This window comes from Phocoena phocoena, chromosome 12 (assembly GCF_963924675.1).
Source record: "Phocoena phocoena chromosome 12, mPhoPho1.1, whole genome shotgun sequence".
Classification (NCBI taxonomy): Eukaryota; Metazoa; Chordata; class Mammalia; order Artiodactyla; family Phocoenidae; genus Phocoena; species Phocoena phocoena.
Window position 1 is genome coordinate 42,717,078 of NC_089230.1, and position 17,164 is coordinate 42,734,241.

A 17,164-nucleotide genomic window follows, 5' to 3' on the forward strand; every position below is an offset into this window, starting at 1 on the left:
TCAACAAATGGGACGTAATGAGACTTAAAAGCTTTTGCACAACAAAGGAAACCGTAAACAAGATGAAAAGACAACCCTCAGAATGGGAGAAAATATTTGCAAACAAAGCAACTGACAAAGGATTAATCTCTAAAATATATAAACAGCTCATGCAGCTCAATATCAAAAAAACAAACAACCCAATCCAAAAATGGGCAGAAGACCTAAACAGACATTTCTCCAAAGAAGATATACAGATGGCCAAGAAGCATATGAAAAGCTGCTCAACATCACTAATCATTAGAGAAATGAAAATCAAAACTACAATGAGGTATCACCTCACCCCAGTCATAATGGGCATCATCAAAAAATCTACAAACAATAAATGCTAGAGAGGGTGTGGAGAAAAAGGAACCCTCTTGCACTGTTGGTGGGACTGTAAATTGATACAGCCACTATGGAGAACAGTATGGTGGTTCCTTCAAAAACTAAAAATAGAACTACCATACCACCCAGTAATCCCACTACTGGGCATATACCCTGAGAAAACCATAACTCCAAAAGAGTCATGTACCACAATGTTCACTGCAGCACTATTTACAACAGCCAGGACATGGAAGCTACTTAAGCCATAAAGAAGATGTGGCATATATATACAATGGAATATTACTCAGCCATAAAAAGAAACGAAATTGAGTTATTTGTAGTGAGGTGGAGGTACTTGGTGTCTCTCATACAGAGTGAAGTAAGTCAGAAAGAGAAAAACAAATACCGTATGCTAACACATATATATGGAATCTAAGAAAAAAAAATGGTCATGAAGAACCTAGGGGCAAAACAGGAATAAAGACACAGACCTACTAGAGAATGGACTTGAGGATATGGGGAGGGGGAAGGGTAAGCTGGGACAAAGTGAGAGAGTGGCATGGACATATATACACTACCAAATGTAAAATAGATAGCTAGTGGGAAGCAGCCGCATAGCACAGGGAGATCAGCTCCGTGCTTTGTGACCACCTAGCGGGGTGGGATAGAGAGGGTGGGAGGGAGGGAGACAGAAGAGGGAGGAGATATGGGGACATATGTTTATGTATAACTGATTCACTTTGTTATAAAGCAGAATCTAACACACCATTGTAAAGCAATTATCCTCCAATAAAGATGTTAAAAAAAACTGTGAGTCACTATATTGCACTGCACACCTGTAACATATAATATTATACAGTAACCATACATCAATAAAATTAAAAAAAATAAAGATGGTACACAGACGGCGGAGAGAAAATAATCAGAGGGAGAAAGAAAAAAAAAAAAAGCAAGTAGCCATGCTGGGGAGGTCCACATGGTAAGGAGCTGAGGACAGCCTCCAACCAAAATCCAGGAAGAAACTGAGGTCCTCAATCCAACAACCCATCAGTAACTGAATGCTGCCAGCACCATGTGAGCTTAGAAACAAGTATTTTCCTAGTCAAGCCTCAGATGAAACTGCAGCCCCACTGACACCCTTGTGTCACCTTGGATACCCCCTTGTGAGTGTCCCTCACTCAAACTCAGCAGGCCACGCTCAAACTCCTGACCCACAGAACATGAGAGAGAATACATGTGTTGTTTCAAGCTTCTAAGTTTTTGGTAACAGTCATGTAGCAATAGATATCTAACATACACACAGTATCAACATATACCAAAAAAAGACACTAATCAGACTTCTTTGAAGAGATTAGTTTTCAAAATACAAAATTTCCCCCCAGATGAAATCATACTGGAAGCAAATGGTGTAAAACCAGTTAGTGCGTCAAATAGGAAACCTGTTTGTTAGCACTTCCAGATCATGTACTGAGGCCTACCACCCAGGAAACCATTAACCTGTTACTCTGAAAAAGGGCTCTGTCAAGAGGAGGTGAGATCAACAAATAAAGCAAGAAAGAAACAATGCTATTTCTCTTTCTGCATATAATTCTTAAGTTTCTTATACAGGACAGGAAGATAATACATTAAAACTTTATATTGCTAGGGGGAGAAAACTATACCTCAACTTTTTAGTTCTTTTGGTTAATTGCCTGAAGTCATCTAGGACTTCAGCCTGTGCCGAGTATATTTTCAAATTGAGGTAGTGTAAATCATTTTAAGATTCAGTTTCTAGTCCAAGTAAATATCCTGTGTCAATCTTGTAAATTAAGACAACACAAGAAAAAGGAAACAAAGCAAAATCACAAAACCTGCTGCTTCCAGAATCAGGATGTACTGAAAGCAAAATTAAAGCCAAGTTTTTTTCCTCCTGCTGGAGATATGTGATCAATCTCCTAGAACATGTATGTTTTCTCCGTGCATAAAGAACTCTTAGAAAAGTTCCATCACTATATAGATTTTCACATTTCTAATAACTCAAGCCCCTTCCCGTAAGCTATAAACCCAACTATTTTGAATAGCAAATTTTTTTTTTTTTTTTTTGCGGTACGCGGGCCTCTCACTGTTGTGGCCTCTCCCGTTGCAGAGCACAGGCTCCGGACGTGTAGGCTCAGCGGCCGTAGCTCACGGGCCCAGCCGCTCCGCGGCATGTGGGATCTTCCCGGACCGGGGCACGAACCCGTGTTCCCTGCATTGGCAGGCGGACTCCCAACCACTAAGCCACCAGGGAAGCCCTTGAATAGCAAATTTTAAAAAATCAGGTATCAGATTTCCAGGATAGAAATCTGTAAATAGTAAGAAATAAAGGATTGTGTATCTGGATATAAGATATATACTTTAGAAAAATGATTTCTTGTGAATTTATTTTTTTCTGGGAACAATTTATATCACCCAGACAGTTTCAATAGACATTAAAAATTGAAGTGCAAGTAGGGAGGGGAATAATATATATGAGCAGGGCATATGGCTTCACTGGTCCTAGATATAATGTCACTATTCTGTGATGTAAAATGTTCATGTCCTTGGCTGTATTACATGAATCAATTGGAGCATTAAAATAAAGAAATAAATTATAACAAAAGGATGATCTCTTATAAAAATTGGATGGAATTATACCCTTAGGTATAATTAATATAAATATAAATAATATAAAGGGTTTTGTTTACCATTTCATTTATAGTATGCTTAACTGTAGGAATGAATGCCATGAATAACCTTGGTTTTTATACTTATTTCATTTATTCTCAGAAGAGAACTGTGCATCTATCTACAAAGTTTTATATCTTATTTGACTTTACTTTATAAAGAATTTAGGCAGAGCAACAAGCACTAACTCTTTTTAATTTCCTCCCTGCCATAAAATTACCCTCAATTACTTACATCTCTATATCCATGCACCACATTCCCAGAAATATCTCCTGCTATGTCTCTACAACCAGCTGGGCAGAACTTGCTGGAAAAAAAATAAAGAGTTTATATTTTATTAGGTCGTACTTAGTGTGAAATTATACTTAAAAGTATTTTCTCTCCTCTATACAACATGCAGGAATATCTTTCTTTAATGACAAATCAGAAACCTGATTTGTGAAAACACAGACTTATCTAAAATGTTCACCTGAAGGCAAGTTTTACACAATTATTTGTTTTATATCAAAATTCATTATAAACTCTATTAAACAATGAGCTTCCCTAAAGCATCTTAATTGATTTTAAGGGGTCCAAGAAATGTTAAGTAAAAAGGTAAAGTTTCTAAATACAGTATATATAGCATAATCCTGTTTTCATGAAAAGAAACGGTTAAATAACAATTTATGTTTTCTATGGATAAAAAGAAAACAAGGAAGAATATCTCTGGATTCGCTCTGAGTGTAGGAGTTTGAGAAACTATCACTTTCTGTGTTACTAACTGTAAATTTGGATTCACTCTACTAGCATTACCCAACTGGAACATAATGGAAGCCATACATGTTAATTTAAATATTCTAGTAGCCACATTAAAAAAATCAAAAGAAACAGGCAAAATTAATATTAATATTACTCATATATTTTGTTTAACCTAATATATTCAAAATGTATCATTTCCACATGTAATGAACAGAAAAATTATCAAGATATTTCCAGTCTTTTTTTTTAAATAAGTCTGCAAAATCTGCAGTATATTTTATACTTACAGCACACCTCAATTTGAATTAGTCAAGTTTAAATGCCTGGAGAGTGATGGTCTACATTAGTTATAAATTACTTTTGCAGTCAGAAAAAAGGTGTATATTTTTTCAGCTTTACTGGGGTAGAGTTGACAAACAAAATTGTAAAATATTTAAAGTGTGCGTCATGACGATTTGATATACGTATACACTGAAAGAATTCCTCCCATCTAGTTAGTTAAACACAGCCATCACCTCACACTCACACACACACACACACACACACACACACACACGTACGTATATATATGTATATTTTTTTTTTGGTGAGAATATTTAAGTTCTACTCTCTTAACAAATTTCAATTACACAATATGGTGTTATCAGCTACAGTCACCATGTTATACATTAGATCCTCAGACCTTATTCATCTTCATAGCTGAAAGTTTATACCCTTTTATCAACCTTTCCCTATTTCCCCTAACCTCCAGCCCCCAGTAACTACTTTCTGTTTCTATGAGTTTGACTAGAAGAGGTACATTTAAAATTAGGATTTCATTTACTTAAGAGTCATTTTTCAGGAAACTTTTCAGAAACATGTCATGGCATATGATATGGATGGCTCTGGCTTAGGGTGTGTTGACCCAGGCTCTGTTACTACCTAACTAGCTATGTGACCCCGAATATTGCATATTATCCCCCTTAAATTCAGTTTCCTCTTCTGTAGCTCCTTCAAGCATCAACATATCAATAGGCCATGAGAGACAACCATACATCTAAAACGACGTGCAAAAGGAAACTCAAAATATTATGTGAACATTGACACCTTTAAAGATGAATGCCATAGGCCCTTGTTTCTATATATACCATATTACAATAATGTCTGCTTGGTTTGTTCAAGAAGAATGTACCAGCCCAAGCAGATTCCAAAACAGCAGTTGCTTTTATTTCATTTCCTCTCAGTTTCCTCCTGCTGACTTAGCAAATTAGATGTGTAACAGAATCTAATTATCAAAACTACCCAAATAAACGGTTCATAATTCTTCCCCATTGACCTAGTGGAATCCAGCACTACAGCAATAATCAAGGAATTAAGAAACAGAAAGAATGGAAATCCTATTACAGGTTTACAGTTCCTTATCCTAGCCCTTAGAGCCAGATGTATTTCAGAATTCAGAATTTTGGGGATTTTAGAAAAGTAAAACAGTGCCAATAATGTATATGATGTATGACGCCACTGAGGTCTGCAAATATTAATCAAAACATTAATATCTCTGTATCAAATATATGGATAGTCATATTAGGTCAAATACATAAAGACAAAATAGCTTCATGTTTAATTTAGTCCAATTTTGCTGTCAGATGAATTTAAGGTCACATTAAACAGGTACTGCCACCAAATGAGTTACAAAAATCTTTTGACTTTTAAAGCTTTCTGCATTTCACAATTATGGATGAAGGATTATGGCCCTGTACTAGTCATCATACCTCATCTTTAACTAAACTCCACAAATAGGCTGGGCTACAGCTTAGATGATATGACACCATAACATCACACTGTAGGGCTGAATATATTCCTTTCTCTAAGAGGATAGGAAATGACTATTGATGCCCAGAGGCCCTGTCACCCCTGGGACTGTACACGTATGGCTGGAAAGAAAATGCTGCTGAATGTCTGCATTGGATGAACAGCAACTTTAAGGGCAACATTTAATTACTGGTCATTTTCATTTTTGTCTTTTCTCAACTGACCTTCATATTAGTAAACACTAGAGTTGATTCTGCATATAAAAGAATCTCATTTATTAGAGTATCAGATGGATAGGACCATGGACTCTTAAGCTTGACTTTTGGGGCATTCTTATTTATTGTGTAGCCCTAAGCAGGTTACTTAATTGCTTTGTGCCTCTGTTTCTGGGGTAAAACAGAACCTGCCTGGTCGGCGTACTGGAACATTCACATGAGCTATCTAGATGCTAACTCCAGAGAGCTGTACTTGGTACTAAGAAAACACTCTAATGAGTTAGAGTTGTTGTTAGTGTTTTTGTTGATAATGACCTATAGACCAGTGGTTCTCAACTAGGAGTGATTTCTGCCCACCAGCAGACCTTTGGAAACGTCTGGAGAAATTTATCATGACTGGCTCACATAGGCCAGGGATGCTGCTAAACACCCACAATGCACACAACAGCAAATCATCCAATCCAAAATATCAATAGTGCCAAGGCTGAGAAATCCCCCTCTAGACTTACTTTACACATGAGAAAATGTACATCTAAGAGATTAAGTCATTTTTCCAGTTAAAGTAAAGCTGGGATGAAAATTTTCATCTCCTATTCTCAGTATGTCTCTTTTTTGTGGGAAAGATAAAATGAACCCTTCCAGAATTACAAAAGTCACTCCCAAATGCTGGCCCGGTAAAAAAAATGCACTCTAGACTCCATTTTGGCTCATTGGTACTAGAGTAGAACTCAAGGGTCAGCAAACTGTGACCCATGGGCCAAATCCAGCCAGCGCCTTTTTTTTTTTGAAATAAAGAAAGTTTTTTTGGAACACAGCCATGCTCATTCGTTCACATATATACTGTCTATGGCTGCTTCTGCACTACAAAGGCAATAGAAACTGTATGAACAGATGCAAAAGAGACTGCACGGCCTGCAAAACCTAAAGTATTAATTATCTGGACTTTGACAGAAAGTTTGCTGATCTCTGCTGTATAAGAAACCATTTCAAATCTTCCTAATTAGTTACAACATAGATGACTTTTTTAAATTAAATTAAGTACAAATAAGTTACTTTATCTGGTTTAATGTCAAGGAAAACAAAATATTCAGCAACAAATGACTGCAGCACAGCTAGGACACTGTATTTACCTGTATTCTGTCTTCAAATAATGGTTAGCTCGTTCCAAACACGTTATTAAATCTGTCATAAATAAAGATAATTGCAATCAGCTCTAAAGATTTCTTTTAAAATGAAACAGTGTTTGAAAAGTATTTATTCGTTATCTAGTTATCTGAACTCTTCTGTTTAAAAATAAATAAAAACGGACCCACTATCCCCAGGATTTCATCAGTTCCCTTCATTTTTCTTTTCTACCATCAGTGATGGTTCTTCAGTATTTATCCAGTGAATGACAACAGAATCTATTTCCAACTAACCAACACTGGTTAGTTACTATTCACTACATACCTACAAAAGGCCATGTGTATAAGCTCCCCTGGCAGGAGGAAAACCATTTCAAGAGCCCAGTGTGGTTCAGAGAAGGTTCAGGAACATCTTAATTTAACAATCTAGCTAGTGGCAATCGAGCGACCACAGGGCCAGGAGTTTAGTGAGAAAGCAAAGAGCCTATCAGCTTTGATCAATGAGGACCAAGGACTTAAAAGCAGCGTGCTCTCTGGAGCAATTTATAGAACTGAACTAATACTCAGCAATGGAAACTCTAAGATACTGTGGATTTTGGTGCTTTTAGATGGACCTAGTATCGTTTCCAAAATATTCCACACTTGCTGCAGAAGTTCTTTCTTTCCTTAATCATTTCAGTAGTTCTTAGGGAGAAACGTATGCTGAACTCCGGCCATGCAGGGGCCTGCTAGGATATTGCTCAGATCTGATTGGCTGAGTGAGAAATGAATGGGGTACCCCCTTCCCAGAGTATTTCTGCAGGAGGGGCCTGACAGCAGAAACTCTGGGCACCTCTGTGGCCCTGGCAGACCCTGGGCTGCATGGAAATTACTCTGGAGTTCGAGGCCTGGATGGGAGGCCACGCTTTCCTTTCCCATCAATATTTATGCTCCCCTTCTCTCCCGCTCACGCGCTAGCTGGATGGGTAGGGCACTTGGTGACAGTGACTTTCTCCTCCTCATACTCGCATGCTCCCATGCTGGTGCACTGGTGTGTATGGAGTGGGGGGGTGTCGCTGGTTAAAAGGCTTGTCCCCTAAGCTAACAAAGGGGTTGGTGGAGAGCTCCAGAGAACAGCCAGACCTTAGGAGGGTCAGGAGGGTAGCCCCAAAGATACACAATCCATGATTTCTAGGAAAATGAGATCAACCCTCTCCCACATAAGTCAGCAGATCAGTCTAACATGGGCTATGAAAGTGTTCAGTTCAGACCTAACTCCTTACAAAGACACTGAATTCCTCTCTTCCCTCACATCTTAATTCTGGATCTGAGGTCACGGTTCTGTCCAGAGATGGCGACTAGCAAGAGGAATTCTAAGACAGATAAAGGTTTACAGATTTATGCTGGTCCTTCTGCTATACCTGGATGGTCGCTGCTGGCATAGGTTAGCAAAAAACCCCGCCCAGAAATGTGGGATCCACTCTCAAAGCGAACAGTTACTTCACTGGTGTTCAACAAAAGTTCTTTGGGCACAGCCATGCTTCCACAATACGGACCTAAAAACAAAGCACACTTGTAGCTCATTTCAAAATTTAGACCAGTACAAAGAATTGGTATATACATCTTTTTCCCTTAAATGTCAAATTTACCAGACAACACATACACATAAGATTATAATCTTTACCCAACTGAAATTTTGCTTCATACTGAGACTAAGAATTAGTGACTGATTGTAAACTGATTATACAGAGAAACAAGATGGGGGAAGCGGCCAATTCTAGATAAGAAACAGCTTGGAACTAGTTAATTGTGAACAACACAAGAGATAGGTTTCGATGTTTATAAGAAGGCGACTAACAAACAAAAATCAAATATATTTAGTTAAGAAAAGTGATATTCTAGGGACCTCCTAAATTTGCTTAAAGTATGGTCTAAATGCTTGTGTCCCAACCAAATTCATATGTTAAAATCCTAATGCCCAATGTAAAAGTATTAGGAGGTGGGGCCTTTGGGAGGTACTTAGTTTCACAAGGGCAGAGCCCTCATGAATGGGATTAGTGCCTTTATAAAGGAGGCCCCAGAGAGCTTGCTTGCCCCTTCCAGCATGTGCAGACACAGGGAGATGGCTATGAACCAGGAAGGGGGCTCTCACCATCCACTACACCGTATCTGCCGGCACCATGATCTTGAACTTCCCAGCCTCCAGACTGTAAGAAATAAATGTCTGCTGTTCATAGGTTACCCGGTCTGTGATATTTTGTTACAGCAGACTGGAGAGACTAAGACAGATAGTAAAGAAAATGTTATCACAAAAATGATATTCTCCTAAATTTGCTCAAAGAAACTCACAAGTTCCCTTTTGCCAAGAAAGTTCCACTACTGTATAGCACAGGGAACTATACTCAATATTTTGTAATAACCTATAAGGGAAAAGAATCTGAAAAATATATATATGTGTATAACTAAACCACTTTGCTGTACACCTGAAACTAACACAACATTGTAAATCAACTATACTTCAATTTTTTAAAAAAGTGTAAAGAAAAAGAAAGTTCTAGAATTAAAAGACTGTCCAATACAGGGTAAAAATCTTATTCTCATGCAATTTGCACACTTCTCTTTCTCTTCTTTACCACTCTTAACAGCAACTTCTGGTTAACTCATATAATTTATTTTGATTTGTAAAATGAAGTTTATAAGAAAGCAGAATAACGTCTAAAGGCTTTTGAAATACCACAGTATAAATTATACAATTAAGCGTATAACATAGGGAGACGCAAGAGGGAAGAGATATGGGAACATATGTATATGTATAACTGATTCACTTTGTTATAAAGCAGAAACTAACACACCATTGTAAAGCAATTATACCCCAATAAAGATGTTAAAAAAAAAAAAGAGTATAACATATTGTTTCTAAAATACGTTGCTTGAAAAGCAATAGGAAGCTCTATGAACTTTCAAAAGACAAAATTAGGGCCTCCCTGGTGGCGCAGTGGTTGAGAATCTGCCTGCCAGTGCTAGGGGACACGGGTTCGAGCCCTGGTCTGGAAAGATCCCACATGCCACGGAGCAACTAGGCCCGTGAGCCACAACTACTGAGCCTGCGCATCTGGAGCCTGTGCTCTGCGACAAGAGAGGCTGCGATAGTGAGAGGCCCGCGCATCGCGATGAAGAGTGGCCCCCGCTCGCCGCAACTAGAGAAAGCCCTCGCACAGAAACGAACACCCAACACAGCCAAAAATAAATGATAAATAAATTTTTTTTAAAAAGACCTTCCTAAGAGTACTCAAGGTGAAGTTTAGTTTGTAAACTGTCATCTTCAAAGTCAAGTATGCAAGACAGGATAATTTCTCTAAAAATAGGGGTTAGCAAGTCAATTTTGAAGAGCGGTATTCTTCATCAACTTCTCCCAAAATAGAACAGTATAGAAAGAGTCAATGGAACAACAATGACAACATGAGGTTAAGGGAAGAAAAAGATCACTCCAAGTCAATGTGAGTACAACTAGTCACACCAGCCAAAGCCAACACAGGGACCAAACTGCTAAAAGATGCAGAAGATCGTGAACCCAACTCAGCCTTCCTTTCCTGATATAAGGGATCAAATTTCTCTTCTGTCCTGTCCAGGTGTCACGTTCTGAAGATGTGATAAAATGAGAGAAATGCTGTGTGTTTACATGCCCCAGATCTCACTTGTTGCCTATTATTAAATTATAATGAAATCCAAATAAAAAGGATCATTTCTCTCTTTAGAAACACTCATCATATACAATTACTTACATGAGTTAATACCTGCAAATTATTTAGAATGGTACCTAGGATATAAAGTGTTAAGTACTTGTTAAATAAATGAATACATTAAAACAAACAAACAAACAAATAATGCCTGTTTTCCTTTTAGACAATGTTCCATGGGGTTAGGGACTTTTCTATATCCGTCACTATCTCAAACACCTTGTACGTGGGACAGCTTTCCAAATATTGTTTGAATCAAAATGAAGTTAAATGTTCTTCTATTTGCAACAGCTGGTTTTTAAAAACCAAACATGATTATAAAGATACATAAAATATTTAATCCTGTCATTACAAAATAGCATGAAGAAGCAAGAAAAGTGTGGAAAAGCAAGAAAGGAAAAGAACATCATTAGCGTGGTAGATATATGGATTTTTTGATCTTTAAGAGTGCTCACAAGCATGGGAGATAGGCAATTAATACTAAATCCATTTTGTATAATAAAGTAGAATGATAAGCACTTTTGCAAAATTAAAGTGAGTCAGATCACTGTGCTTGACTTACGCAACCGATTCTCAGTTTGTTTTAAATAAGTTTCAAATTCATTTGTTCTTTGCACAGGTAAGTGAGATACTTACTTTGCAAACTTAAGCACAAAGATGAAATAACTAGTAACTTGTTGCTATTAATAAATCAGAATATTTTTCTAATCATATTTACTTCTTCCAAGAAGAAATAACAACATATATACTCTTCTCCAAATCATGATGACGATACCATACCAATCTCCCCTTAAAACTTCTATTTGCATTCCAATGAGTTCTAACAAAAACAGTCAGGAAAAGTGTAAATTGATAATCAGTGAGAACTTGTTTGAAATTTTTTTAGTTGACATATATTTGACATATAACACTATAATGTAAGGTATACAACATGTTAATTTGATACATTTATATATTTTAATATGATTGTCATTGTAGGGATAATTAGCACCTCTATCACATTACATAATTATCATTTCTTCTTAGGGGTTGGAATAATTTCTAGTCTCTTGTTTGATGATTATAATATCGTTGTCTATATTCACTATACTGTACATTAAACCTCTAGGGCTTATTTGTTACTCGTTGCAAGTTTGTACCCTTAAACAACATGTGTCCTATTCTCTCACCCTCCATCCCCTCATGACCACCATTTCATTCTTTGTTTTTACCAACTTGTCTTTTTTAGATTCCGTATCTAAAAAAGTGGAGATCATACAGTACTTGTCTTTCTCTGCCTAGCTTATCTCACTCAGCATAATGTGCTCAAGGTCCACCCATGTTGCTGCAAATGACAGGATGCTCTTCTTTCTCGTGGTTGAATAACTGGAATTTTTTTTAAAGATTTTTATGGAACAGTTGAAAGGAAAGGTTGCAAAATTATAAATATTTTACACAAGTAGATAAGAATGTATGCCATTACACTAAGTTGTTGTACAATACATACAATTTCCTAGATCAAAACCACATAAAAATAGTAAAACTCTAACTTGGTTGCATCCTCCCAAAGTCATGGTAGGCATGGTAGGTAAACATTTCTGGAAGAAGTTCAAAGAAAGAAAATGGGAACACGCACACACTTTAATCACCGTTACCCCACAGGCACCATCCCTCTCACATTTTCATTGATGTGCTGCAAAAACGTAACTAAACCCTAGCAAGGACAGGGTATGCCCTGTGTATACAAATGCCATCATTAAAAGTTATTTGACAGGTTCATCAGGGCACAGCCGTCACAACAGCAGGAGGCAGCTGTAGCCCAGGGTGGGGAACTGAAGCTGAGGGTTGGCTGCGGTATCACCTTTGGCAAAACACCCAAATTATTGCCTGTCTGAAGGTCTGACAGATAAAGATTCCTTTTCACAGATTAGAAGTTAATAACTGCATTCCTAGAATTAAAAGGGAAAAAGAGATGAAAATAGAAAAATGTGAGTGGCAGTGAGAGGGAAAAATAATTAATGGGAAACCATGAAAGGAGTCTGTCCTAAGCAATGCTCTCAGTTTTCAGCAGACTCCCTGGAGGAGGATATCTTTTCTTATGAAAGCCTTTCACCACCCACACCTGCCCCAAAGATATATTTACGGTTAGTACTCTCTGTCCCAATTTTTCAAAAGGATCTACACCTGTATTTGAACATGCACAATGCCATTGGAAACCCAAATAAGGGCTCAGAGGTGACTTCTAGCTTTGACCATGGTTATATTTGCCATCCTGTGCAGTGTTCCTAGATTGGTAAACCTGTTTCAATTCACAGTCAGACTGAACCCCAAACCTTCTTGAGTAGTTCTGAAGACCTCTAGCAGACCTAAAAGTAAGACTCACAGTCTGCATAGAATAGAGGTTTGCTTCACAACTGGCAGTGCTGTGTTTCACAGAACTTGGACTTGCTGTCTAGCAATGACCTTCCTCCTCACCTCTATCCTTGTCTGGGAAACAGGTTCCACCTTTGTAGTCTCAAATTCCCACCAGATTGGGAGACGGCAGAAAGGCAGTTCATCAAGTAGGCAGAAAAATCAAAAAAAATAAATCCTCTACCTTTTGTGGAATGCAGTGAGTCACCCTGGATTGTGGGAAAAGCCATCAATGACACCAAATGGAATAGCATGTGGCATTTGGCACCAGACATGAGACCAAGAGCCAGCAGACAATGGACTGATTCCTTGGACAAAAGGAATAAAGGGCCAGGAACCCTAGGAGCTGCCTGCTTTGAGCACAGTAGGCCAGTTCCTCTCAACACATCCCCTGTTCCATGAGCAGCTGAGAAGGGAAACCCTTTATCTTCCCACGTGTGAATAAAAGCAAACTGTCCTACAAGGAAGAATGAACTGGCTGCCTGGAGCCAGTCCTCTGGCTTCTCTGGCAATCTGACAATCTGTGCAGCAATTTATCCTCCTGCTGCATTCTCCATGGCCCGTCTGCCTAAGTCTCCAAACATTACAAGGTAAAACTTTGTTTAGTAACTGTTCCAAGTCATTACAGATGGGTCTATGCTTTTGATCTCGAAACTGACAACAGTAAGTTATTGTTTCATCTGTGAAAAAGATGTGTTTAAAAAATGGTATGCATGCTGTTAAAGGAAATCAAAGAGACCCATCCCTCTCCATAACCAGGGGTGAAAAACAGAGAGCAAATAGAAAACTTAAGTCTTGACAGATCTGTCATAAATCAAATTGAACAACAACAAAAAACTCCTAAAAACCTTCATTAGCCTTACGAGCACCATCTTAAGCACACATTTAATTTCTCATGACAGATAAGAACATGCCAATGAGATGAAGTGATGCTCCCTGGGAGAGCCACTGGCAGAGCCAACCACTCGAAACGCCATCAGCCAGCTGCCAGGGAAGTGGTACCTGGCACGGCCCAGATCTGGGCGCAGAGGCGTGCTGATAAAACAGTCTCCAGGAATGTCGAAGCTGCAAACGCCACTGGACTTGTGTCCATTTTCCTTTTGTTATTTTTTTTTCTATGCAGTCAGATGGCAGGGTTTGTCCTTGCTTGCTAATTGCAATAGGTCACTGTACAAAATTACAGAATTTTCAGGGCCATTTTCTTTGAAAAGGAGGGAAATTAGCATAAAAAAAGGGATATTCCTGGACTGTGTCATTAAAACCATAGTCACGTAAGAATGTAAGTGGTATCCCTGGAGAGTTCTGGTCTCTGGTTCCCAGACAAAAATCAGTGACAGATGATAAATGAACCAGGCGGATTCCTAGACAAAGGTGCGGCTTTACTTGGGGCTAGGGACTCAGGTCAAGAAGCACTTTCACAGCAGAACCCACCTAGGCCGTTACTTCTCTCCCAACAAAAGATGGCAATTGGCTGAAATGAATCACAGTGCATCTCTGGGAAAATGTTTGAGGAAGAGGAGGAGGTGGAGGCCAATACTTCCTCTCCTTGACGATTATGGTTATGTTAATGAGACATCTAGCATGGAACTTTCTGGCTGATATAACCTTTTTTATAAGTTTACGATTCTTTCTGTATTCTACCTTGGCATAAAAGGCAAAACAAAGCAAAACAAACAAAAATCAGTCCTTCTCAAGCATTTTCCACCAAAGTAGCCTCAGTCATAGAGGAGAACGCACCTCTGAGGTGGTTGAGGCCCAAAACAACTTTCCATAAGCTTCTTCAAAGGCTTTTGCTTTATCATTAAAAGTCCTAAGAATTTTGCAATCTCCATAATGTGGCTGTGAGACATAAACCATGTATAAAATAGAGGCTGCCAATCTTGCATTTTTCTCTATTTGGAATTTTTAAAAACAATCAACAGGCAAGGCATAATGATTAGATCTTACTGCAATATGCCAGGTATTGCATATTGCAATAAGTATCATTCTAAACTATTATCACAGAAATCTTGTTGCAATTATGAGTCAAAACACTTAGTATTATTTCCTACTTTTCCCATTTCTCTTGTTTCTGGTGTAATATAAATATTAACGGTTGACTTCATATCGTTGTACTTCTAAGTCACTGACAATGGTTAAAAAAATACTGGGGGTGGAGGTGGAAGTACAGGAAGTGTAAGAGAACAATTCTGGAACTTCCTGGCTTTTCTATAGTGCAAATCATTTAGCACAACACAGCTAATTTAACTGACTACAATTAGGTTCACTGACCATGATGTCTCCCTTAATTTTTTGACTAATGCATTTTTTTAAACCTTGAATTCATACTAGCACTCTGTGCGTGAGTGACTTCTCAGAACTCCATTTGGTTCTCAGACCCCTAGGGGAAGGCCTGCAGAGGTCTTCATTTCTTGTTCATCATTCAGCAAATAACGAATAAGAACTACAGCTCACTTCTTCTGCACAAGCCACAGGATCACATGGCTTTTGTCACCCTGAATGGGAATGGCACGGTGCTTAAAAGTGGGATCCCTGGAGTCAAATGCCCAGATTTGAATCCCAGATCTAGTTAAGTGATTGTAAGCAAGTTACTTGACCTCTTTGAGCTTCAGTTTCCTTATGTGTGGAGGCTAATAATAGGCCCCCTCTTACAGGGCTATTACGAGGGTTAAGTGAGTAACTCTGGAGCACCAAAGGACAGTGTACGGCACAGATGAACGCTCCACTGCAGACACCTGCTTTACTGTTTCATGGTCTTTTCTATATGATAAGTAGAGTCTGGAAATTTTAGGTAAATCAAGTCTTTCTTTAAATGAGGAGGGGATATTTATTGATAGAGGAATCTTTTTTTTTTTTTTTTTTTTTTGCGGTACGCGGGCCTCTCAGTGTTGTGGCCTCTCCCGTTGCGGAGGACAGGCTCCGGACGCGCAGGCTCAGTGGCCATGGCTCACGGGCCCAGCCGCTCCGCGGCATGTGGGATCTTCCCGGACCGGGGCACGAACCCGTGTCCCCTGCATCGTGCAGGCGGACTCTCAACCACTGCGCCACCAGGGAAGCCCGATAGAGGGATCTTACTGTAAATCTTCCTACAGTGTGAAAAAAGACACTCAAATTTATAAGCTTATAGATTTTTAAATATATAAAGTTTGCCAAGATCAAGCTACATGCAGTCAGACTCGTTAAACGCTGACTGAGCATCTGCCAGTGTAAGACTACGCTAAGCAACAGAGGATAAGCAAAGGATGAATAAAACGCAATTCCTTCCTCAGGAAGCCCCCTATCCGGTCGAGAAGCTAAAATGATCCCAACCCGAGACTGGTGCTGCACTGACGGCTTAGAAAAGCAACGCGAGTCCAGGCGAGGGACCGACTGGAGCTGCTGGACATCAGAGGAGGTTCTAGGGTAAGGGGCATTGGATTTGCTTTGCGCGTGTGTGTGTGTGTGTGTGTGTGTGTGTGTGTGTTAGAAAGGGCAGAAAAGCAGGGGAAGAAATAGAGGAAGAAATAACACATGAAAGAAATAACATCATCAAATGTACCGAACATGAAACTGTGTGATGTGTTTAGGAAAAGGCATAGGAGATGCGGAGACTCAGAGATGTGGCTGGAGGACTTCCCTGGTGGTGCAGTGGTTAAGAATCCGCCTGCCAATGCAGGGGACATGGGTTCGAGCCCTGGTCCAGGAAGACCCCACATGCCACAGAGCAACTAAGTCCGCGCACCACAACTACTGAGTCTGTGCTCTAGAGCCCGCAAGCCACCACTACTTAGCCCGCAAGCCTAGAGCCTGTGCCCTGCAACAAGAGAAGCCACCGCAACAAGAAGTCCATGCACTGCAACAAAGAGTACCCCGGGTCGCCGCACGAGAGAAAGCCCACGCGCACCAACGAAGACTCAACGCAGCCAAAAATTAATTAATTAATTTTTTAAAAAGATGTGGCTGGAAATGTGGGTGGGAAGAGTGCGCGACCGAGCCTTGAACCATGCTAACAAGTGTCTATGGACAGTGGGACACAATTAACAATTTTTGAAATAAGGAAAGAAAGAAATTATTACAACAATATTTAACAAGATAATCTTAGATGGTCCGGAGGGAATGGAGACTGGTGAAAGGAGAGAGGGGAAAATCAGGAAGCTCTTTCTATAAGAAATAGATACAAAGA

General features: G+C 39.2%; 1 protein-coding gene across 3 annotated transcripts in view; it reads right to left on the minus strand.

Annotated features, from left to right (window-relative positions):
• Positions 1 to 17,164, minus strand: part of DCBLD1 (discoidin, CUB and LCCL domain containing 1) — a 67,024-nt gene that overhangs the window by 21,417 nt on the left and 28,443 nt on the right. For all 3 annotated transcript variants that reach the window (XM_065889036.1, XM_065889038.1, XM_065889037.1), the window contains exons 3-5: positions 8,296 to 8,430; positions 6,902 to 6,953; positions 3,265 to 3,337 (exon numbers count right to left, since the gene is read on the minus strand). In XM_065889036.1, the coding sequence (XP_065745108.1) occupies positions 3,265 to 3,337; positions 6,902 to 6,953; positions 8,296 to 8,430 (260 nt within the window). The remainder of the gene's footprint in view (positions 1 to 3,264; positions 3,338 to 6,901; positions 6,954 to 8,295; positions 8,431 to 17,164) is intronic.